The sequence below is a fragment of the Myxocyprinus asiaticus genome, chromosome 44 (assembly GCF_019703515.2).
Source record: "Myxocyprinus asiaticus isolate MX2 ecotype Aquarium Trade chromosome 44, UBuf_Myxa_2, whole genome shotgun sequence".
NCBI classification, from domain to species: domain Eukaryota; kingdom Metazoa; phylum Chordata; class Actinopteri; order Cypriniformes; family Catostomidae; genus Myxocyprinus; species Myxocyprinus asiaticus.
In genome coordinates, this window is record NC_059387.1 from 13,371,040 (window position 1) to 13,393,042 (window position 22,003).

General features: G+C 36.8%; 1 protein-coding gene across 1 annotated transcript in view; it reads right to left on the minus strand.

Annotated features, from left to right (window-relative positions):
* Positions 1–14,807: 14,807 nt before the first annotated feature.
* The window catches only part of LOC127434725 (reversion-inducing cysteine-rich protein with Kazal motifs-like), an 80,687-nt gene continuing 73,491 nt past the window's right edge, over positions 14,808–22,003 (minus strand). Inside the window, exons 20-21 of the mRNA XM_051687661.1 lie at positions 20,824–20,979; positions 14,808–19,166 (exon numbers count right to left, since the gene is read on the minus strand). Of these exons, the coding sequence (XP_051543621.1) occupies positions 18,948–19,166; positions 20,824–20,979 (375 nt within the window). The 3' untranslated portion in view covers positions 14,808–18,947. The remainder of the gene's footprint in view (positions 19,167–20,823; positions 20,980–22,003) is intronic.

The following is a 22,003-nucleotide window of genomic DNA, read 5'->3' on the forward strand; positions in this document are numbered from 1 at the left end:
AAATGTATATTGTGTCTGATGTTTTAAAATGAGTTTTTGCTGAATTGAAGCAACTTAGTTAAAATTTTGTACACTATTGTATAGAAAAATCATGTAGAAATGCGTGTATCAAATATGATACAACAGACTTCTGAGGTATTGTATATATATCAGTCATCTTTATGTTTCATTTATAGGCTTTATGATTAGGTTTAGGTTTGGTGTTTGTTTCTCTTTCTTCTGTTGTACACAAAGCTTCACAACAGTGATTTTCTTATTAAAGGAATATTCCAGGTTCAATACAAGTTAAGCCCAATGGACAGCATAATGTCGATTTCCACAAAACAATTTTTTTTTCAAATCGTTCCTCTTTTTCTTTAAAAAAAAAAGCAGAAATCGAGGTTGCATTGAGGCATTTACAATGGAAGTGAATTGGGGCAATTTTTAGAGGGTTTCAAAGCAGAAATGTGAAGCTTATCATTTTATAAAAGCACTTACATTAATTATTCTGTTTTTTGACATTACCTCATCATGGCAATGAAGTTGTAAAATTTGCTATATTTTATCACACTAAAATCATGTTAACACACATATTGTTTACGTCTTGTGCCTACACTTTTGAAAAAGTGAGTATTTTGACATTCAAAAATTGCCCCATTCACTTCCATTGTAAGTGCCTCACTGTAAACCAGATTTTTGCTTTTTTTAAAGAAAAGGAGGGGCAAGTCAAAATTATTTTATATGGTAATCGATATTTAACCACAAATGCTGTTGATTTAAGCAACTTGTATTGAACCCGGAATATTCCTTTAATTCATGGTTAGGTTTAGGGTTTGGGGTTAAACTTATCGTAATAACAGTATTCAATGGTGCATTTGTTTTTCTCTATGGTAGTAAAAGTCGTATGTTTTTATATGAGCCAATTCGATCAGTTGGATTTCTTACGATTTCACCATTTTGTACTAATTATTAGCCTACGACTTGTCATGAGACCGGGTTAAACCCCTCAATCTGAGTATGAATTATATTGATTCTGCTTTAGCAAGAACATCTTATGAGAAACAGAATGCATTGCACTTTGTTTTCCTTCTCTCTCTCTCATTTTCCTGATTGCTGTTTTGATACGGGCTGCCAGGACCCTCCCGATGCTCAGGTGACGGTGGCAGACCTCTCTTTAAATGTTAATGGGACATCACCAGCTGTCCGCACAGGTAGATCCAGAGCCCTGCTTCGAGCCATCTGTGCATCCTCCATCATTACTATCTCTACACATAGAGAAAAGGGAACAGAGAGAGAGAGGGAAATTGGGAGAACAAGGCTGCCATAGCTTTGAAGGAAGAAATGGAAGGATGGATTAAAGAGGAAAAGGGATAATGAGAAAGAGTTGGGAGCTCCCAATGGAATATGCCTCAGCTGTCATTCACAACCCGATGTGCCTCCCCCAAACACCTGGACTTTTTTCCCACACTTACAAATCTATTCATGTGATGCGATGCAAGTTTAATTCAGGCTCTGTCAGGCTGATCTAGGATCAGAATTGCTCCATGTTCAGCTCACTCAGCTATAAAGTCAGCTGTTATGCTTCTATTCAGGTGTGCTTTGCTTTTGACGTGATGAAAAGAAGTGTTTTTCAAACTTATTACATTTACACAGTGTTTAGTTTATTAAAAGCTGTTGTTGTTGGTACAGCTATTTAATGCACCATCATGTAATGTCCATGGTGCTGTGCAGATAAGGCTGAAATATTCCATTTGTTTTGGAAATGTAGTCCTAAAAGATTAGAAATATATCTGAAGTTGAAGAAAATATACTATTTATTTTTTTTTTGGAAGAATATATTTATAACACTGTCATCAGTTTTATATCAACAGATTCTCAATTGGCATTGTTGTGAGATTTAAGCTTAGTAAATGAGGCTGACACAGAAAGTAAGAAGACAGTTATTATTTATGATTGGATCTAAAGTATATGTATTAAAACATTGGAAATGGAGAAAGAACTTACCAAAAAACAATGGTGGAATTAGTTATTATATAACAGACCAGAATTTTTTTTTTATAAGGAGACAGTTGTTCTATTTGTTTCCCCGTCTCAACCTCTGGATACTTATCTTTGGATTTGCCTGCCAGATCCAGCTTCGTTCCTGCTTAGTGTCGGACTCCACTGCTACATGTTGCTGAGTGATGATGACTAACTGCAGCTGGTGCCAGCCAGACATCACTTCAGTCTACTATGATGGACTTCAGGGGATAAAATGATGCCAACTCCAACCATAAGACATGGGATACTTCATGTGCTACTACCTGAACCTTGGACTTAGGATGGACCCCACCGAACCTCACCAAAATTACCTGCATGTTGAAATGCAATGCACCTCATTAATCTCTGCCTGCTTCACCTTCAACTATTGATAGACTACACTCTTGAAATGGAATACATAGGGGGTCACGTGACGCCATGCAAGAAGCAGACATGTGAGCGACGAGCCTTGCACACTTTGCTAATTTTTAATTATTCTCATGTTATAATCTGGTGAAATTCGATACACCCAGTTACATATTTGCTCTTTGAGGTAAAACATGGCAAAGAAGTCAAAATCCTCGGGCTCTGGAGACATTAAAAGACACTTACGTGTTCAGGATGAAAGCTCCGACAGGCCTACAGACCGGGGACTTGATTTAGATGGCGCGGCAGGAGAGGAGATCCAGCGTCAGTTGTCCAACATGTCGGTGATGCTGATGAAGGTTCTTGCTGACTTGGCGGATCTCGCTGTAATACGTCGATCGATTATGGCGATGGAAATAAAATTCTCTGAGTTAGTTACAAGAGTGGCAGATGCTGAGAAACGAATCGATTATTTGGAGTCTTCAAAGAGGGAATCATCCGCTAATCCGCCCGTGACCAAAGTTGATTTGGAACGGGTTCTTGAAAAGCTTGAAGATCTTGAGAATAGAAGCCACAGGAATAATGTTAGAATAGTTGGAATTCCTGAGCATGAGGAGGGCAGAGATATGGTGAAATTCCTGGACGAGCTCTTCCCAAGTCTGCTCGATATAACAGGCCACAAGCTGGAAATCGAGCAAGCTCACAGAGTCCCTGCTCACAGATCTGCTGAGTGAGACAGGCCCCGATCAATCCTGACCAGATTTCTGAGATCATCTGATAAAGATCTTGTGTTGCGCCAGGCGAGGAGCAAAGGAAAGCTTTCTTGGAAGAATCATAATATTTTCTTGTTCCCGGATTTTGCGAGTTCGACAAGAGGGAAACGCGATCAGTTCAGGGAATGCAAGAAACTCTTGCATCAACGTAAGATCACTTTTGCATTGATGTTTCCGGCCAAGCTGAGAAAAGAACTGAAGGACGGTCGCAAAGTATTTACATGTCCCAATCAGGCAATGTCTTTTATAGAATCAAAGGGTGAGTAAACCATCAGATGTTTCTCCTGTGAGTGGGTCGACTCGCTGTACTTACTCTGGCTTTTGAGGAAGCTGGGCGTCATTTTGGTTTCTTTCTGCATTGGCTCCACCTAGCGACTTGAGTTTGTTTTGTGAATAACTCTTTTCCTTAAAGAAACTTTTACATTGACGGAAGATCACTTTTACATTGAAGTTCCCAGCCAGTTTGAGAATGGACACTACGGATGACCGCAAAATATCTACATGCTGCTCACACAAAGGATGTCTTTTATAAAGTTGATGGATTGAGTAAGTCATGGTATATACTTTTATGCAGCCTCCGAGTGAATTGACTTGATCATCCGGGGAACCAGATTGCCGGATTTGTTTCTTTTTGCGTTGGTTCCGCCTAACGGCTGGAGTTTGTTCTGTTGAATAACACTCCTTTGGAACAGCTGGGGATTAATCTTTCGTTCTTCGTGCTTATGCCTCCTGCTGGCTGGAGTTTGTTTTGTTGAGTATTTTTACGGGACACTGGAATGATTACGTCATCTGCTGAACTCATAACAGCTGGCTCACTGATCATTCGTTTGTCTGTCCGAGGAATCTGAATGGTTTTATATTGGCTGGAATTTGTTTTGTGGAGGATCACACCTTTGAGACAGTTCTGTGAATGAATCTACATGTTCTTTGTGTTCATTCTGCCTATTGGCTGGGGTTTATTTTACAAAGTATTTTCTGTTATGCAATTTTGCCTCACAAATTTGTGAGGCAAAATTGTGCATTCCAATGGCAAAGTTGTTGTGGGGGCTCGTGGGCGTTCATGGACCTTTTGAGTTTAGAGGGATTGTCGCCAGTTGGCGCTGTCGTGTGCGGGGTTAATGCGCACATTTTTCTTTTTTCTGTTTGTTTTGTTCGGGGGGGAAGCTCAGGGTTTGATTTGTTTCACTAATGGGGAATGTGGTCTGTATTATTTTATTTTTGACAAACAATTTATTTTTTGTACTATATCAAAATGTCAATTGTTAAAATGAGTGGATTGTCTCTCTCCACATGGAATGTAAATGGGTTGGGGCACCCTATAAAATGAAGGAAGGTTATTACTTTTCTTAAATGTAAGAAATATGATATAGTGTTTCTTCAAGAAACACATCTTTCCCCGCAGGAAGCTGAAAAATTTGGGAAGATATGGGGTGGACATGTTTTTTTAAGTGCTGGCTCAAGTAAGAGCAAGGGAGTCATTATATTGGTAGATAAGCATCTACAATTCAAATGTCTCAAACAGATTAAAGATAAATAGTAATTTTTGTTTTAGTTGAAATTCAGGGACAAAGGTTTATTTTGGCTAATATTTACGCACCTAATGCTGATGATCAGGGCTTTTTTTAGATCTTGAAGGGATGTTGCAAGCCGCTGGCACCCCTCATGATATAATATTGGGAGGAGACTTTAATCTATTGATGGACTCAGTCCTTGATCATGGTGAAGCAAAAGTGTGTAAGCCCCCAAGAGCAACACTGACACTTCACAGGATGTGAAAATATCTTGGTCTTACAGATATTTGGAGACTTTTGAACCCATCTGGTAGGGACTATACATTTTTTTCATCAGTCCATAAGATTTATTCTAGAATAGATTTTTTTTTATATATATCCAAGTCCCTCATTTCATCTGTTGTTGATTGCTCAATTGGAAATATCTTAGTCTCAGATCATGCCCTGGTGAGTTTAGAGGTGTTGCCACAAAAGAAATCATTAAGTTGGCGCTTTAATGTATCCCTTTTCAAAATCCTGATTTCCAACAAATGTTAAAGACAATCAGTGTTTATATGAAGACCAACTGGTCCTCAGTATCCTCTGTGGGCGTGGCTTGGGAGGCACTTAAGGTGGTTCTTAGGATTCAGATCATACAGTATGCCTCATTCATCAAAAAATCCAAAGCACGAGAATTCGTGGAGTTGGAAGGAAATATTAAAAGTGCAGAGGCAGAGCTGCGGCGCCGTTTGTCCTCTGATGGCCTCAGAGAATTGACCCGACTGAAATATAGATATAATACTCTTTTGTCGCGGAAAGTGGAGTTTTGGTTATTCGGGGCAAGACAGTCATACTTTGAGTCGGGGGATAAAGCAGGAAAACTTTTGGCTAGAAATATAAAGCAGAGAGAGTCTTTTTCTACCATTCCCTCAGTGAAATCTGCTGGTGGTGAAATATTTACCTTGGCCATTGATATTAATAATGCTTTTAAAGAATTCTACCTTGATCTCTATAGTTCCACGTCTTCGTCTACTCATGAAGATATTAGAAACTTTGTGGAACCATTAGAACTCCCTAAATTGAAGAATGAGCAAAAAAATTCTCTTGATTCTGAGATAACCTTGGAGGAGCTTGATGAGGTAATTAAGGCCCTGCCTACAGGCAAGGCTCCAGGGCCTGACGGCTTTGTCACTGAGTTTTTCAAATCTTATGCTACAGAACTGGCTCCACTTTTGTTAGAAGTTTATACAGAATCATTAAAGAATGGAAAGCTCCCGCCAACCATGGCACAAGCCCGGATCAGTCTGATTCTTAAAAAGGACAAAGATCCAAGCGAGTGTAAAAGTTACCATCCAATTTCCCTGATCCAGTTAGATGTAAAAATGTTGTCAAAAATTCTGGTTTAACCGATTAAGTAAAGTTATGACATCACTTATACATATAGATCAGGTGGGGTTTATTCGAGGCCATAGCTCTTCTGATAATATTAGGCGTTTCATCAATATCATGTGGTCAGTAGCGAAATGATCAATCTCCGGTCGCTGCCATCTCACTTGACGCCGAAAAGGCTTTTGATATGGTAGAATGGGATTATCTTTTTAAGATTTTGGAAATGTATGGGTTTGGGAGTACTTTTATTGGTTGGATTAAGTTATTATATAGACACCCTGTAGCAGCAGTACTAACAAATGGACTAATTTCAGATTATTTTACTCTGGATAGGGGCACCCGGCATGGTTGCCCTCTTTCCCTATTATTGTTCTATCTTGCCCTGGAACCATAAGCAGCTGCAATAAGAAAGGAGGATGATTTTCCAGGGGTGATTGTGGGAGGTGTGGCGCATAAGCTTCTGCTTTACACAGATGATATTTTATTATTTGTTTCTGAACCTACTAGATCTATGCCTTGCCTCCACAGAATTATTAATTCCTTTTCCAAGTTCTCAGGATACAAAGTCAATTGGTCTAAATCCGAAACTTTCGCTCTGACAGCGTACTGTCCAGTAACGGCTTTCCAGCCGGGCACCTTCCAGTGGTCCAAACAGGGCATTAAGTATTTGGGGATTTTATTCCCAGCAAATTTGTCTGATTTAGTTTGTTTTAATTTTGACCCTTTAATAAAAAGGTTTTTGGGCGATGTGGGCAGGTGGGCTTCATTACATTTATCGATGATTGGGAAGGTTAATGTAATTAAAATGAATTGTATTCAAAAATTCAACTACCTGTTACAATCTCTCCCTATAGATGTCCCCCTCTCTTATTTCAGGCAATTTGATAGCATAGCGAAGTTCTTCATTTGGAATGGTAAGCGTGCCAAGTTAAATTTCAATAAGTTACATAGGCCGATGGACATAGGTGGGCTAGGTCTACCCAAGATTTTATTTTATTATTATGCATTTGGTCTCAGACATTTGGCTCATTGGTCACTTCCACCTGAAAGAGCCCCTCCCTGGTTTTGCATTGAACAAGAACTTCTTGCCCCTATTTTGCTATTGCAAAGCCTTTCCATCAAACTAACCAGAGAAGTTAAATCACACCCCGTTATTTCACATTTGCACTCAGTATGGACAAAAGTGTCCAGAGTGTTTAATTTAGATATTTATCTAAATGTTGCCTCGAGCCTGTGGCTAAAACCCAAACTATGCATTAATAAGTCCCCTTTTTGTTGGTCTGAGTGGATTGCGAGGGGGTTAATACACTCGGTGATCTTTATGAGAGTGGTGTGATGAGATCCTTTGAAAATTTGGTTCAATATTTTGGGATCCCCAGATCTCAGTTTTTTAGGTATCTTCAGCTATGACACTTGCTCTGTATTATTTTTGGGAATAGCATACACCCCCCTAGAGTGGCAGATACTCTGGGAGAGGTGATTTCTGCTTTTGGAAAAGGCCATGAGGCATCAGTGTATTACTCCTTATTAATTCAGAGTCTGGGGGACGGAGTCTCAACCACTCTCAAAAGATTATGGGAGAGGGATTTAGACCTGGAATTGGAGGAGGGAGAATGGGCTATGATTTAAAAAAACATAAAAACTGCATCTAGAGATGCAAGGGTGTGCCTTATACAATTCAAGATTTTACATCGGTTCTATTGGACCCCCTCTAAATTGTATAGGCTTGGTCTTAAAGACACACCCACCTACTGGAGATGCCAATCAGAGTATGGAGATTTAACCCATGTCTTTTGGGGGTGTGTTAAAATTCAAAAGTTTTGGTTAAAGGTGCAGAGTCTGGTATGCGAGGTGTTAGGTATTCAGGTATTATTCTGCCCCAGACTCTGTATCTTGGGTGATAGGGCGGTCATTGACATTGTAAGTAGACACATAAAGAATTGGCTCTTAACCAGTTTCATGATCGCCAGGCAGATCATTTTGAGGTTGGCTGGAGCACCCTCTTTTCAGGAGTGGTGCTCGGAGATGGAAAGGGTGGCAGCCTTTGAGGAAGTTACATTCAGAGGAACGGGGAGGTATAAAGTGTTCGTGGAGAAATGGGGCGGGTATTTGTCATTTGTGGATGTGTGATTGTTGTAGTGTTTTTTTATTTGTTTATTTATTTATTTTTTATGTATTTATTTTTTATGTGTGTGCATGTGTGTCTATGTCATTTAATACCACTGTTATGTTGCTGGGGTTAGGGTGTGATTGGGAGGGGGAGGAGTAATAGTTGGGGTTAAGTTTGATTCTATGTATATATGTTTTGTTTAATGAGGTACATTTATGTGAATCAGTAAAAACTATTAATCAGAAATGGAATACATAGACTATCAATTAACTGCCAACAAAAGCCTTCATCAGCCAACAATCAAGGACAATTGCATCTATGTAAACTTCTGCAGTTAATCCAGGATGAACTTCAAAGACATTAGTCATTAATTGTACAGATCATACAAAATCTTTGTTTAAACACTGACCCTTAACACTTACTTAGTTTAATAATTTAAAACCATGACTTGCACTGCACAGAAATAATTAATATTGGCAATATATTCATGTTGTTTAGCCAGAGGGAAACTGGCCCCCACAGTGAGCCTGGTTTCTCCCAAGGTTATTTTTCTCCATTAACCAACATCTTATGGAGTTTTGTGTTCCTTGCCACAGTCCCTTCAGCTTGCTCATAGGGGATCTAAATGCAATTATTATTTACTTATTTACTTAATTATTTACTTTTATACACAATTTAAAATCATATTTGAATCTAACTGCACAATGATGACTCTAAGACTTTATAGATATAACAGCTTCATTTGCTGTAAAGCTGCTTTGGACTGATGTGTGCTGTAAAAAGCACTATACAAATAAAAATGACTTGACTAGACTTGACAAGAAATTTGATAAAATATGTAATATGTCAATTTTAAGTAAAATATTGTAAATGAATATGAACTTTTAGTACCATGTTCTCTGTAGTTTTTATTAGGTAATCTGATTTTTATGCTTATTTCTTATCTGCAATGGAAAAGGGTTAAGATTTTTGTTTTTTATGTTGTAGCGAATTTGGTAGTATAAATGTACACAGGATGGGTTAGAGTGCCCGTGTACCTCCACCATTATATGTAGGGAAACAGTATGTGTGAGCTAGAATTAAATGAAACTGTTCTTATTCTACATTATTATGTAAGGAAATTTATAATGGAATTAGTCGTGTTCGACAACCATTATAAATTAGATAAATGACAAATAACTAGATTATTTGTCTGAATCAAATTCTCCACCATTAAAATCGTAATACAACATCTCATAGTATCTGCTCACAATTTCTATTGTAAGGAATTAGCTTTAATAAGGAAATTATGATTAATTCTCTTATTGGAGTAGTATTATTCTCATGGCTTATTGAAAATAATATTACACATATTTAGGTACAGCTTTGAAGCGAAATCTTTTAAAAACAGGGATGAGATTATTTATCAAAATATACCACCGTCAAATTATCTTTAAAATGGAAATATGAATAATTAATCACAACTCGTTATAATTAATTATAAATATTTGGATCAGTTAATAGAATTAACTTGATGTAGCTGAATTAACATTACAATCAATTAATCTGTTCGTCCAGCGAACACTCAGTATTGATCGTCTATCAACTCTCAGAAAGGATATTTTTCATGGCCACAGAAAAATAACTCTTTCTTAGCATGTAGCTGTGATCAAATCGTTAAATTGACATTGATTTACAAGCAGACCAGAATCAACTCACAAAAATGTACACAAAAGCTTTATTTAACTAAATTACGAACACATAACTAATCTAAACAAACACATACACACAAATCATGGGAAATGGAAAAGTGAAAGTGAATGAAACCGGAACAGAATAGGGGAATGAAGCTATGAAAAGAGTCATTTAACCATCTGAAAGAACCATCAGTTTCTTACTTCAAAGCACCTTTGTTAACAAAGGGGTTCACAGCTTATACTAAACCTCTGTTTAGTTAGTTAATTGTACGATGCTGGCAATGCCTTGGCTGTTGAAAGAGAGCCTGGATGCAGTCTCAGGAGAAAGTCTTGATGGTTCCTTGAGTTGATGGTGTTGAAGTTGCATTCAATTTCTTCCGTGTTGAATGAAGAAATGATGATGAACTTGCGATGTTAGTTTGACTCCATTATAGTCAAGGAAGTTACACATGGCTTGATGTGTTAAGGCCTGCCGGCCCGTGACCTCGCGGTCGGACCGGGTGTTTCCGGTCCCACATGAGCAGCAACCATGAGCAGAAGGGAGAAAAAGAAGAGGGAAGAGAGAGGGAGGTCACTCCGACAGTGCCCTTTAACTCCTGAGGGAGGTCACTCCTCTCGAGTTTGGCTTGACCAATGAGAAAGGTGCAATTTTCCAGTGGGAAAATTTCCTTTGTTTGGAAGCTGACACATTTGCTTGATTGGAGTAAGCTAGCAGTTTGTGCCCCTTTATGCTCTGATTAATATAACAAGCATACAATACATGCTATAAGGGGGTGCTATACTCCAAAGTTTAGGGCATCACACAAGGATTAATTTGATAGGAAGCATGATACTAATAATTGTACATTATCTAGTGGCTCTATCATAAAGCATGCACAAAATGGTATACAGTACAAAAGATACTATATGAGACAGTAATAATCATACACACAAAGTCCTGAGGATATGCATGTTAATTTATAGAATAGTTTGTCTATAAATTCATGAAAAAAAGTCTGTTTTATGGGCTTTATGTGTCTTTCCTATGGGGGAATGGAGTGAGTTTCTTCTCAGCCACATTCCTTTGCTTTTGCCTGTGGCTACCTTCCCCCACCTGGAATGTCTCTGAGGTCCACTAGCTGCTGGACCAGTGTCAGCAAAGGGGGAGTAAGAGCTGATAATGATTAGTGGGAGAGCAGACATCTCGGAGTCTGCTTGGGCCTACTTGGACCTTTGCTTGTTACTGTCTTGTGATGTCTTTTGCTTTATTCATTAAATAATGAATAATTGTGTGTCTGATTGGTCCAGATGCTACAGTGTAGTAAACTGAACAATGACAAAGAGAAAAAAAAGATGTTTTATTGAAATAGCAAATAAAGCTGAAGGCAAGTTTCTCAAAGTATGACAAGCTGCTTTTAATTATTCCCACTGACAAACCATTGTGAAACCCAATAAAACTGAATTGAATTTACTTGTATAGTGCTATTCACAACACAATTAATTTTAAAGCAGCTTTACAAAAAATAGTGCCTTACAATCCCCAGTGAGCAAGCCAAAGGAAAAACTGCTCAGATGGTTAAACGATTCCTGGTTGACTGGCATGTCAGGGAATCTACTTTCAGACTGTTAATACATAATAATTAATTATTAATAAAAACTGGTGTTTATTAATTTATGTTAAAAGATTTATTCCCACTAATAACCAATCATGGATGGATGGATGGATGGACGGACTGATAGATAGACAGATAGATGCATGGTTGGATATATAGATGGATGGATGGATGGACGGGTGGACAGACGGATGGCTTTTAGCAATAATTTCATCACAGCATATCATTGATTAGGTATATCAACAAATGCATTGAGCAATACAATGTGCCACTTGACATCACAGTAGTTCATCAGGAAGGTTGTAACTTGATTGAACACTTTGATGGATTAACAATCGAAGGCTGTTTCAATCATCTGTGCGTGATTGGATTTCTCCTTGGAAAGCTAAATTTCTTTCAACTAATTACAAAGACACGTGTGTGGACTACAGCATGCTCTATAGTTATCCCCAATGATAAGTGTTTTGTCTTGTTGCCAGTGGCATATGAGTATATGCTTTGGTCAGGTCAGTCCAAAACAGTTCAAACTTCTAATAAAATTTCATTTATTTACACAACGCTCTGGTACTCAAAGTAAACATCTTTGAGGCCCTCTTGAGGAATGACTCTGTAATTACATGTTGTTCCATAAAAATGAGGTTATATTGACAGTCCTTACATGCATATGAAGGGGGCTGATTTTTTACTTTGTTTTAATCATTCAAATCTACGCAGCAGTCCAAGGTTCATGGACACAAATAAATGTATTCATAACATTAATAGCACAACATTTCAGCTCCTCTTTTAGTTTGCATTCAAAGCTCCATTAAAAGGCTGATGAATGGGAGGGTGGACTTCTCCACTTTTGATGCTTTTTTGAGATTAACATACTGTAGAAGTGACACCTCAAAGACCTAAAATACAATCAAAACATAAGTAATAAGAAATGTATGGGATTAAAGTTTAGAAAACACAGAGTCATTTTTTATTTTGTATTTTGATCCCAACTACATGTCAATGTGTGCTGTTAAATTTTTATACTGACATCCTAATGTTGATTTTTGTAGTTTATTTGTTAATTGTCAGATTCAGTGCTGAAGATTAAAGGGATAGTGCAACCAAAAATGAAAATTCTCTCATCATTTACTCACCCTCATGTCATCCCAGATATGTATGACTTTCTTTCATCTGCTGAACATAAACAAAGATTTTTAGAAGAATATTTCAGTTCTATAGATCCATACAATGCAAGTGAATGGGTGGCAAAATATTGAAGCTCCAAAATCCACATTAGGGCAACCTTAAATTACTCTTTACAACTCCAGTGGTTTAATCAATTTCTTCATGTGGATTTTGGAGCATCAGAATTTTAGCACCCATTCACTTTGTATGAACCTACAGAGCTGAGATATTCTTCTATGCATATGAAAGAATATCATACACATCTGGGATGGCATGAGGGTGAGTAAATGATGAGAGAATTTTCATTTTTGGGTTAACTATACCTTTAATATCATAAACTAATTTTAACAAATGTAACCTTATTTTAAAGTGTTACCACATGCATGCGAGAGCACATATTTCTGTAAACATGGCATATATGTCTTTTCTCATTGCCAAATGAAAAAAGTTATACTTCATATACATGAAATAAATCATTTGTATTTTTCTCTATTTTTCAAAGATATTTCCAAAAGCTGTGGCAGACAAGTGTGTTGTAGGCTAAATATACAGGCAATTACTCCAGTATTTTAACACCTGTACTGATTCTCATGTTAGATGATGAAAGATTTTGTCTGTTAGAGGAAAAAAATTAAATTCAGTCCTGTGTAAGGGGCGCAAGTAACTGCAGACTTAATTTGATCTTAGACCATTTTGTCCTGAAGCGCAGGCATACTTTGTTTCTACAAGAGCACATCTCCAGAATGAGTATATGTTTTTAACAACCAACTAGTTGAGAACCACTGGTGTAATTTAATTTCAACTTTATGATAAAGTTTTAAAATTCTTTAGTTTGAGGACCCTATATCATTAAATGCATTTTTAGTGTTAAACCTGAAGAAAGAGTACATCAACTCATCTTTTCCACTTACACTGTAAGTTTCTTAGTAATGTCACAGAAACCCGAGACTGCACACAGAGTTAGAATGATCTGATGGATTCATCTGACTCTGATCTCATTAAATTCGCAGAAATACAGAAGACTTTGATGAGTGATCACAACATGTTCTGAAGTAGAAGGTCTTATGAACATTAAAAGTTGACTTTTAATGTCAGTGGAAGCAGAACTTTCAATCAAGAGAGCGGGCTGTTGAGTGTCACCATAGAGTTTCACTTTTGATCGTTTTGATGCATTTTTACATTGTATTACTTGAGTATCAGTCATAAAGATTGAGCTGATTGAAATATACTTTGTAGTAGTTTAGTATTTAAAGGGGTCATGTCATGTAAAATAAAAATTTCCTTTATCTTTTGAAATAAGAGTTTGATGTTTGCATAGTGTCATAAAAAGCAAATGTGAGATGAGAAACACAATTGCTGAAGCAACCACTTTAATTTGTGGTGTTTCTATGACACTTTCGGCTCACGTGTCGAGGGTTAATTTGATCTCAAAATAACAAGCAAATAGAAGGAAATTCACAAATAGAAACATGGTTCACAAATAAATATAGTGAGTTTCAAACAGAGACTTTTCAAACAGCAAGAGGTGCTCTGTGGGTGTGATACTGGTCCCGCCCTGATTGTAAAACGAAACGCGATTGGTTGAAGCTAGAATGTGCTACAACTGGTCAGAGTAATATGGCCGTTATCTGATTGGCTTGAGTAGATGGTGGGCGGAGTCCACCTATTTGTGAATCAGAGCACCTCTTGCTGTTTGAAAAGTCTCGTAATCCACAGATGTGAGCTGCGATCCACAAATGCACTGGAAAGAATCAACAAATAAATGTGCTCAATTCACAAATAAATGCTTGACAGAGTTGTGTCTGTGAGTTAAAAAAAAACTTATTTGTAAATTTTTTTATTTGCAAATCTCATTTTATTTATTTATGAATTTATTTTTGTGAAGCTCCTAACATATATTTGTGGATCTCATTCTATTTATTTGTGAATTCATTTCATTTTTGAAAACTCCCTATATTTATTTGTGAACCATCTTTCTATTTGTGAATCTCCTTCCATTTGTGTTATTTTGAGATCAAATTAATCCTATACTCCAGTGTTCATTTGACTAGGAAACAGCCACGATATGTACAATGAGCCACGTAAAAATTGTTTTGCAAAAAATTAGGTATAGTAACCTGCTTCAATGAGTTCAGGTTGGAAAAAAATTATGATATGACCCCTTTGTGCATGATATGCAACACGTATCACATACATGTTTTCAAAATGTGTGAAATAGAGTCTCAACCAGGACATCAAACATGGCATTCTGATGAAATCCTCAAGCAATATAAACACATTTATTATAATCATATAAAAAAATATACATGGGAAGCGTTACAGACATAAGACAAACAGACAGGACACAATAAAGCCCATCCCACCATGCTACACAGCTGCCTAAGCAAAATAATACTGTTTGAAAAAAGGTGTCCTTTAATGTGTTATAGGCATGTACACAACACTTTCAGCTCAACAACATGACAAAACAATACTTCAGAATTCACATGCAAGCTTTAGATTATAAATGGCACATTGTGATGTTTTTATCAGAAACATCTCAAAATAAAACAATTTGCTTCTCTTATTAACATAAAGTTTTTGCAATAATTCATATTTAAAAAAAAAATCTATACACACACACATACATAATTATATATACTGTATAAACTTTATAAGAAAGGCATATGGTTTTTACCACTTTATGGATAAGCAGTATGATTGTCATTTGATTACATGGCTGGAGTTCCTCTTTTTTGTTTCTTTGTTTGATTTTTCAACTACGAGGAACAATATATACAGTATATATATATATATATGTCTCTCAGACGTGGCTGAAAAGTCACATTTTCTTGTTAGGTGTATTAGGAGAGACTGGGGGCATTTTTTTTTTTTTTTTTTACATTTTCCTTCACAACTCACAGATTATTACAAATTTACCTGTAATCTCTTTGTATAAGAAACATTTATATAGGTGAGTAATAACCGTACCATAAATAGATTTATATTGAGAAAGACTAGAACATAATATGGAATTTAATACACAAAGGCAGAGTGGTACAATCACCCCATACCAGGATCGAGTATAACAGTGATTAAATAAACAAAAACAAAAAATGATATTAACGCGTCTCTCAAATCACAGCACACATCAAAGCAATAATAGCATTGCTTTAATACTTATTTACATTTGAAATCAGAAGTTTACATACACCTTTTTCACAATTCCTGACATTTAACCATAGAAAACATTCCCTGTTTTAGGTCAGTTAGGATCACTACTTTATTTTAAGAATGTGAAATGTCAGAATAATAGTAGAGAGAATGATTTATTTCAGCTTTTATTCCTTTCATCACATTCCCAGAGGGTCAGAAGTTTAAATACACTTTGTTAGTATTTGGTAGCATTGCCTTTAAATTGTTTAACTTGGGTCAAATGTTTTGGGTAGCCTTCCACAAGCTTCTCATAATGAGTTGCTGGAATTTTGGCCCATTCCTCCAGACAGAACTGGTGTAACTGAGTCAGGTTCTTAGGCCTCCTTGCTCGCACACGCTTTTTCAGTTCTGCCCACAAATTGTCTATCGGACTGAGGTCAGGGCTTTGTGATGGCCCCTCCAATACCCTGACTTTGTTGTCCTAAAGCCATTTTGCCACAACTTTGGAGGTATGCTTGGGGTCATTGTCCATTTGGAAGACCCATTTGCGACTGAGCTTTAACTTCCTGGCTGATGTCTTGAGATGTTGCTTCAATATATCCACATAATTTTCCTTACTCATGATGCCATCTATTTTGTGAAATGCACCAGTTTTGTGAAGCAGCAAAGTACCCCCAAAACATGATGCTGCCACCCCCATGCTTCACGGTTGGGATGGTGTTCTTAAGCTTGCAAGCCTCACCCTTTTTCCTCCTAACATAATGATGGTTATTATGGCCAGACAGTTACATTTTTGTTTCATCAGACCAGAGGACACTTCTCCAAAAAGTAAGATCTTTGTCCCCATGTGCACATGCAAACTGTAGACTGGCTTTTTTATGGTGGTTTTGGAGCAGTGGCTTCTTCCTTGCAGAACAGCCTTTCAGGTTATGTCGATATAGGACTTGTTTTACTGTGGATATAGATACTTGTCTACCTGTTTCCTCCAGCATCTTCACAAGATCCTGTGCTGTTGTTCTGGGATTGATTTGCACTTTTTGCCCCATCTACATTCATCTCTAGGAGACAGAATGTGTCTCCTTCCTGAGCGGTATGATGGCTGTGTGGTCCCATGGTGTTTATACTTGCGTACTATTGTTTGTACAGATGAACGTGGTACCTTCAGGCGTTTGGAAATTGCTCCCAAGGATGAACCAGACTTGTGGAGGTCCACAATTTGTTTTCTGAGTTCTTGGCTGATTTCTTTTGATTGTCCATTGATATCAAGCAAAGAGGCACTGAGTTTGAAGGTAGGCCTTAAAATTCCTCCACAGATACACCTCCAATTGACTCCAATTAGCCTATTAGAAGCTAACTGTCTAATTGCCTAAAGGCTTGACATCATTTTCTGGAATTTTCCAAGCTGCTTAAAGGCACAGTTAACTTAGTGTATGTAAAATTCTGACCCACTGGAATTGTGATATAGTCAATTAAAAGTGAAACAATCTGTCTGTAAACAACTGTTGGAAAAATGACTTGTGTTATGCACAAAGTAGATGTCCTAAACAACTTGCCAAAACTATAGTTTGCTAATATGAAATCTGTGGAGTGGTTAAAAAATGTGTTTTTATGACTTCAACCTAAGTGTATGTAAACTTCTGAATTCAACTGTATTATATTTATTGAATATGTTTCTCCTTTATATGGTACTTATTCTTTTAGCTGTTCAGAATGATGTGTGTTTAAAGCACAAGTTTAAGTGGGACCAACACTCTAATTGTCTCAAATCCTTTTTGCTAAATGAAATACTTTTTAATAAAATACTGTATATTGTTTAAAACTAGATATTTTGATGGAAATCACACGGGAGGTCAGCATGTTGTTAGGATACTTCTGGTACACTAGAATCGGCCACATTATGCCAACTCACTGATTAGCGCCATCTCCTATCATACATTACTGCATCGGTTCCAACATGTTTACCTTTCCCTGTGGTGCAACCTGAAACATGTTGTATCAGCAGCATGGGAGATCCAGGTTCAGATCCCGCATTGAAACCAGCAAGTAATCATGTTTGTATAATCAGCGGCAAGTGCAATTTGGAGGTTGCATTTTTTCCTCTAACAATACATTTTTACTCCACTGATGGTTAGGTTAGGTTTGGGGTTTGGGAGGTTCAGTGTAAAAAACATGCTTTCCACTTCACTGTATTACTGCATATACAGCTGAAACAACTTGCTTTACGACTCGCTTTTGGCACCCCTCTGTGGACATTTCACCCTGAAAATGGAGCTCACACGTGCCACTGGGGGCAGTGTTTCGAATTTCAATAAGCACAGACTGATTTCAGCTAAAGAAAAGTCAACCTACTCTTTCTGATTTCACTGTGAGATCAGTCTGGGAAGTAACCATGTTCACATTGGTGATTGTATTTTCACTCTAAAATAAAATTTTCACTCTACTGACAATTAAGTTTAGGGTTGGGGTTTGGGTTAGGATGCAGAGTTATCAAAATATGCATTGCTTTTGAATGTATGACACGATTTACAACTAAAAATACAACTAGCTTTTACCGCCACCCTGTGGACATTTCATTTGGAAACTAGTCAATGACACTTCCAGCTTTGGCCACTGGGAGTCACTTGTTCAACTGAGATAATAGATACTTCAAATGCACCAAACTTTAGACAGAAGAAAAATATTGGATAAAATCATGTTTTTGTTGAAAATGTATCACAATTCAAAAACCTTTCCTCAGGCAGAGAGAGAATACTGAGCATGTGCTGAATAAGTTTCTTCTCTCTATCGTCTTTGTGAATGAAGAAATTTAGTGTGTTAGAAATGCCCCTGGCCTCCCCTAATTTCAGGTCTTTTTTTTTTTACTAAGATACAATAGTGTTTTGAAAGCTGATATGTGCATGATTAATTGGGCCAGTGAGACATCTAAAAGCAGCAATCGTCTTGTATTTAAACCTGACATCTGAGATGTTGTGCTGTCTCTAACTCTCCTGTTTGTTCATTTACTCTTTCGCTCCACCATTTTCAGTCAGTGACTATGCAAGACAACGTAGTACAGTTTCCTTTCGAGGAAGTCCTTAATTGTGTAAGACAAAATGTCCACGAATTCCAAACTTTTTCATGTCATTAAGTTGGAACTTGATTGTCCTTGTCTTCTGCAGTGTATTGATTGTCGAGACGACGTTGACTGGAACGGCTTCCTGTCGTGACTTTGAAGATCAGAGGTCAAACATGTAATAGTGTTGCTTGGCAACGTGGGGTTACGAGGGAAATGGGGTCCCTGTTAAAGAAAGGAGGAGACAGAAGAGGAAGAGACAGAGGGAGAAAGAGAGGGGGGTAGTGGTAGCAGCTGAACTGATGGTGGAAAGTTTGACCTCAGAGTTGAGGAAGGCAGACAGGGGCACATGGGACACAAGTGTGGGGCTTCCAGAGTTTATAAGGGAGTCGATGTTCTCCGCTTCTTTACTGCAGGCTTCAATCTATGGAATCACAAGAGACAGGAACAGATCTTTTAGCAGCAATATCTGTGTCTCTGCAGAAACAGGGCAGTAAGTCCTTGTAGACAGCTTTAATATTTTTAGGCAAATTTGAGGAACATCTGGAGCATGATGCAACCGCATGAAAATATGCGCTAGGGAATGAAGGGGGTGGAGACATTTCTCGGCATGCTAGTAGTTTAATTTGCTGGCTTGCCTGTGAATACAGACAATAAACTAAATTGCTGTCTTTGTACAAAGTCTACTTAATTGTTTGATGAATTAATGAGCAGACTGATCATAATTTCAAAGAAAAATATTGTTAAAAAGAGCCATAATTGTACAAATGATTATTAATGTATTTCAATAACAATGTAAATCTGTTCTTGGATAAACAATTTTCGGTGCCTTTAACTTTTTATATAAATACATAAAAAAATTAAGCATTCTATGCAATATACTTATCATGTAATTATGCATTTGAAAAATATCTCAACTCTGTAGGACCATACAATGCAAGTGAATGGTGATCAGAACTCAGAAGGTCCAAAAAGGACATACAGGCAGCATTAAAGTAATCCATGTATTCAGAAGCGATATGATAGGTTTGGGTGAGAAAAAGATCAATATTAAAGTCTTTTTTTACTATAAATATCTCCACCTTTGACCACCCCCAACCAGCAGGGGGCTGTATGTGAAAGTGAAAGTAAATTCCAAACCAGAATGCGAAAGTGAAAGAGGAGATTTATAGTAAAAAAGGACTTAAATATTAATCCGTTTCTCACCCACACCTATCATATCACTTCTGAAGACATGAATTTACCACATTGTCTTTTATGCTGCCTTTATGTCCTTTTTGGACCTTCAGAGTTCTGGTCACCATTCACTTGCATTTTATGGACCAACAGAGCTGAAAAATTCTTCTAAAAATATTAATTTGTGTTCAGCAGATGAAAGAAAGTCATACAGATATGGGATGTCATGAGGTTGAGTAACTGATGAGAGAACTTTCATTTTTGGATGAACTATCCCTTTAATGTATTGATATTTGATGTCCAAGTTAAATTTCACCCCAAAATCAAAAGAAAGAAAAAAAATATTTTTGCACAAAGAAAATGAAGCCTATTTTTAGGACATTATTTTGATGACAATGAAGCACATTTCCCTTGCCAAATTCTCAGTAGCCTACTTAAAAGTGAAAGTAATCTTTAAATCACAATTTTAAATATCTGTGATGGTAGTATTTATTGTAAGGGACTTTATTTATGATATTTTATTTATTTTTAAATAATATATAATACATATATATATATATATATATATATATATATATATATATATATATATATATATATATATATATATAAATGTATTATATATTATTTAAAAATATAAAAAATATATATTTTAACATTTTATAAAATATTTGAAATAGTATTAATTGTCTTTATATACTGTATATATAAAAATATTTAAACCATATATGCAAACATGTATATTTAATTTCTTTTGATTTTGGCATGAAATATACTGAATATTCCTTTGAGATTCATCCATTTATATTTATTTATTAAGCAGATTAAGAAGACAAAATTAATCAGTCCTAGCAACACCGTCATGTGCACACACACACACACACACACACACACTGAACACACACCTGCAGTGGTGTAGGCTGCTGGTCAACAGGCACAATAAGGATGATGATCTCAGAGTTGATGCTCAGATAGCCGAAGATGTCACACTGAGGGACAGAGATGTGCAGCCGCAGGATTTTCAGGATGTCGTGCACCGTCATGGGCTGATTCCTGTTCAGCTGTGAACAAGTGAACAAGGGGGCTCATTTTAAAGACCCCAATGAAAAGGCTTGATGAGCACAGTTTTCTTTTCTGTGCTCACATATTTTCGTGTGTTGGGAATGGACATATCTAAAGGTCTTTCTTTTTTTTTTTTTAAATAGCCAAAAGCATTTAGTTTAGTTCACAGCTACAAACAATGATTTGCTACTTGCTTTTGCTTTTGTCTGTGTCAGGTGGTATTAGGGGGAGGTGCAGTACATTTTCATTCTAGAAAGCATTTTATTGGTCAAAAAATGATATGCCGTTTGCATGCATATTTTTGGACAGTTTAACAGAAAGAGAAAGATTACATTATAAATGTGCAGCTAAGTTAATTTAGTCAACTTTAAAGAGAACACCAGCATATAGACAGCCTCAAAGCTCAAAGACTAAAAGCCACAAATCTACAATTTTGTTTCCATGGGTCTTTAAAGGAATAGTTCACCCAAAAAATTAAAATTAGCTCATAATTTACTCATCTAAAGACCATCCCAGATATATATGACTTTCTTTCTTCTGCAGAACAGAAATTAAGATATTTAGAAGAGTATCTCAGCTCTGTAGGTCCATATAATTTAAGGGAATAGTGACCAGAACTTTAAAGCATAAAAGTAATTCATAGTAATTCAGTGGTTTGATCCATGTCTTCAGAAGCGATAGGTGTGGGTGAGAAAAAATAAATAAATATTTAAGTCCTTTTTTCCTATAAATCTCCACTTTCACTTCCACATTCTTCTTCTTTTGTTTAATGGTGATTCACATTCTTCATGCATATCACCACCTACTGGTCAGAGCTGGTCAAAGGTGGAGGTTTATAGTAAAAAAGGACCCACACTTATATTGCTTCCGAAGACATGGATTAAACCACTGGTGTCGTATGGATTACTTTTACGTTGCCTTTATGTGCTTTTTGGAGCTTCAAAGTTCTGGCCACCATTCACTTGCATTGTATGGACCTACAGAGCTGAGATATTCTTCTAAACATCTATTTGTGTTCTGCAG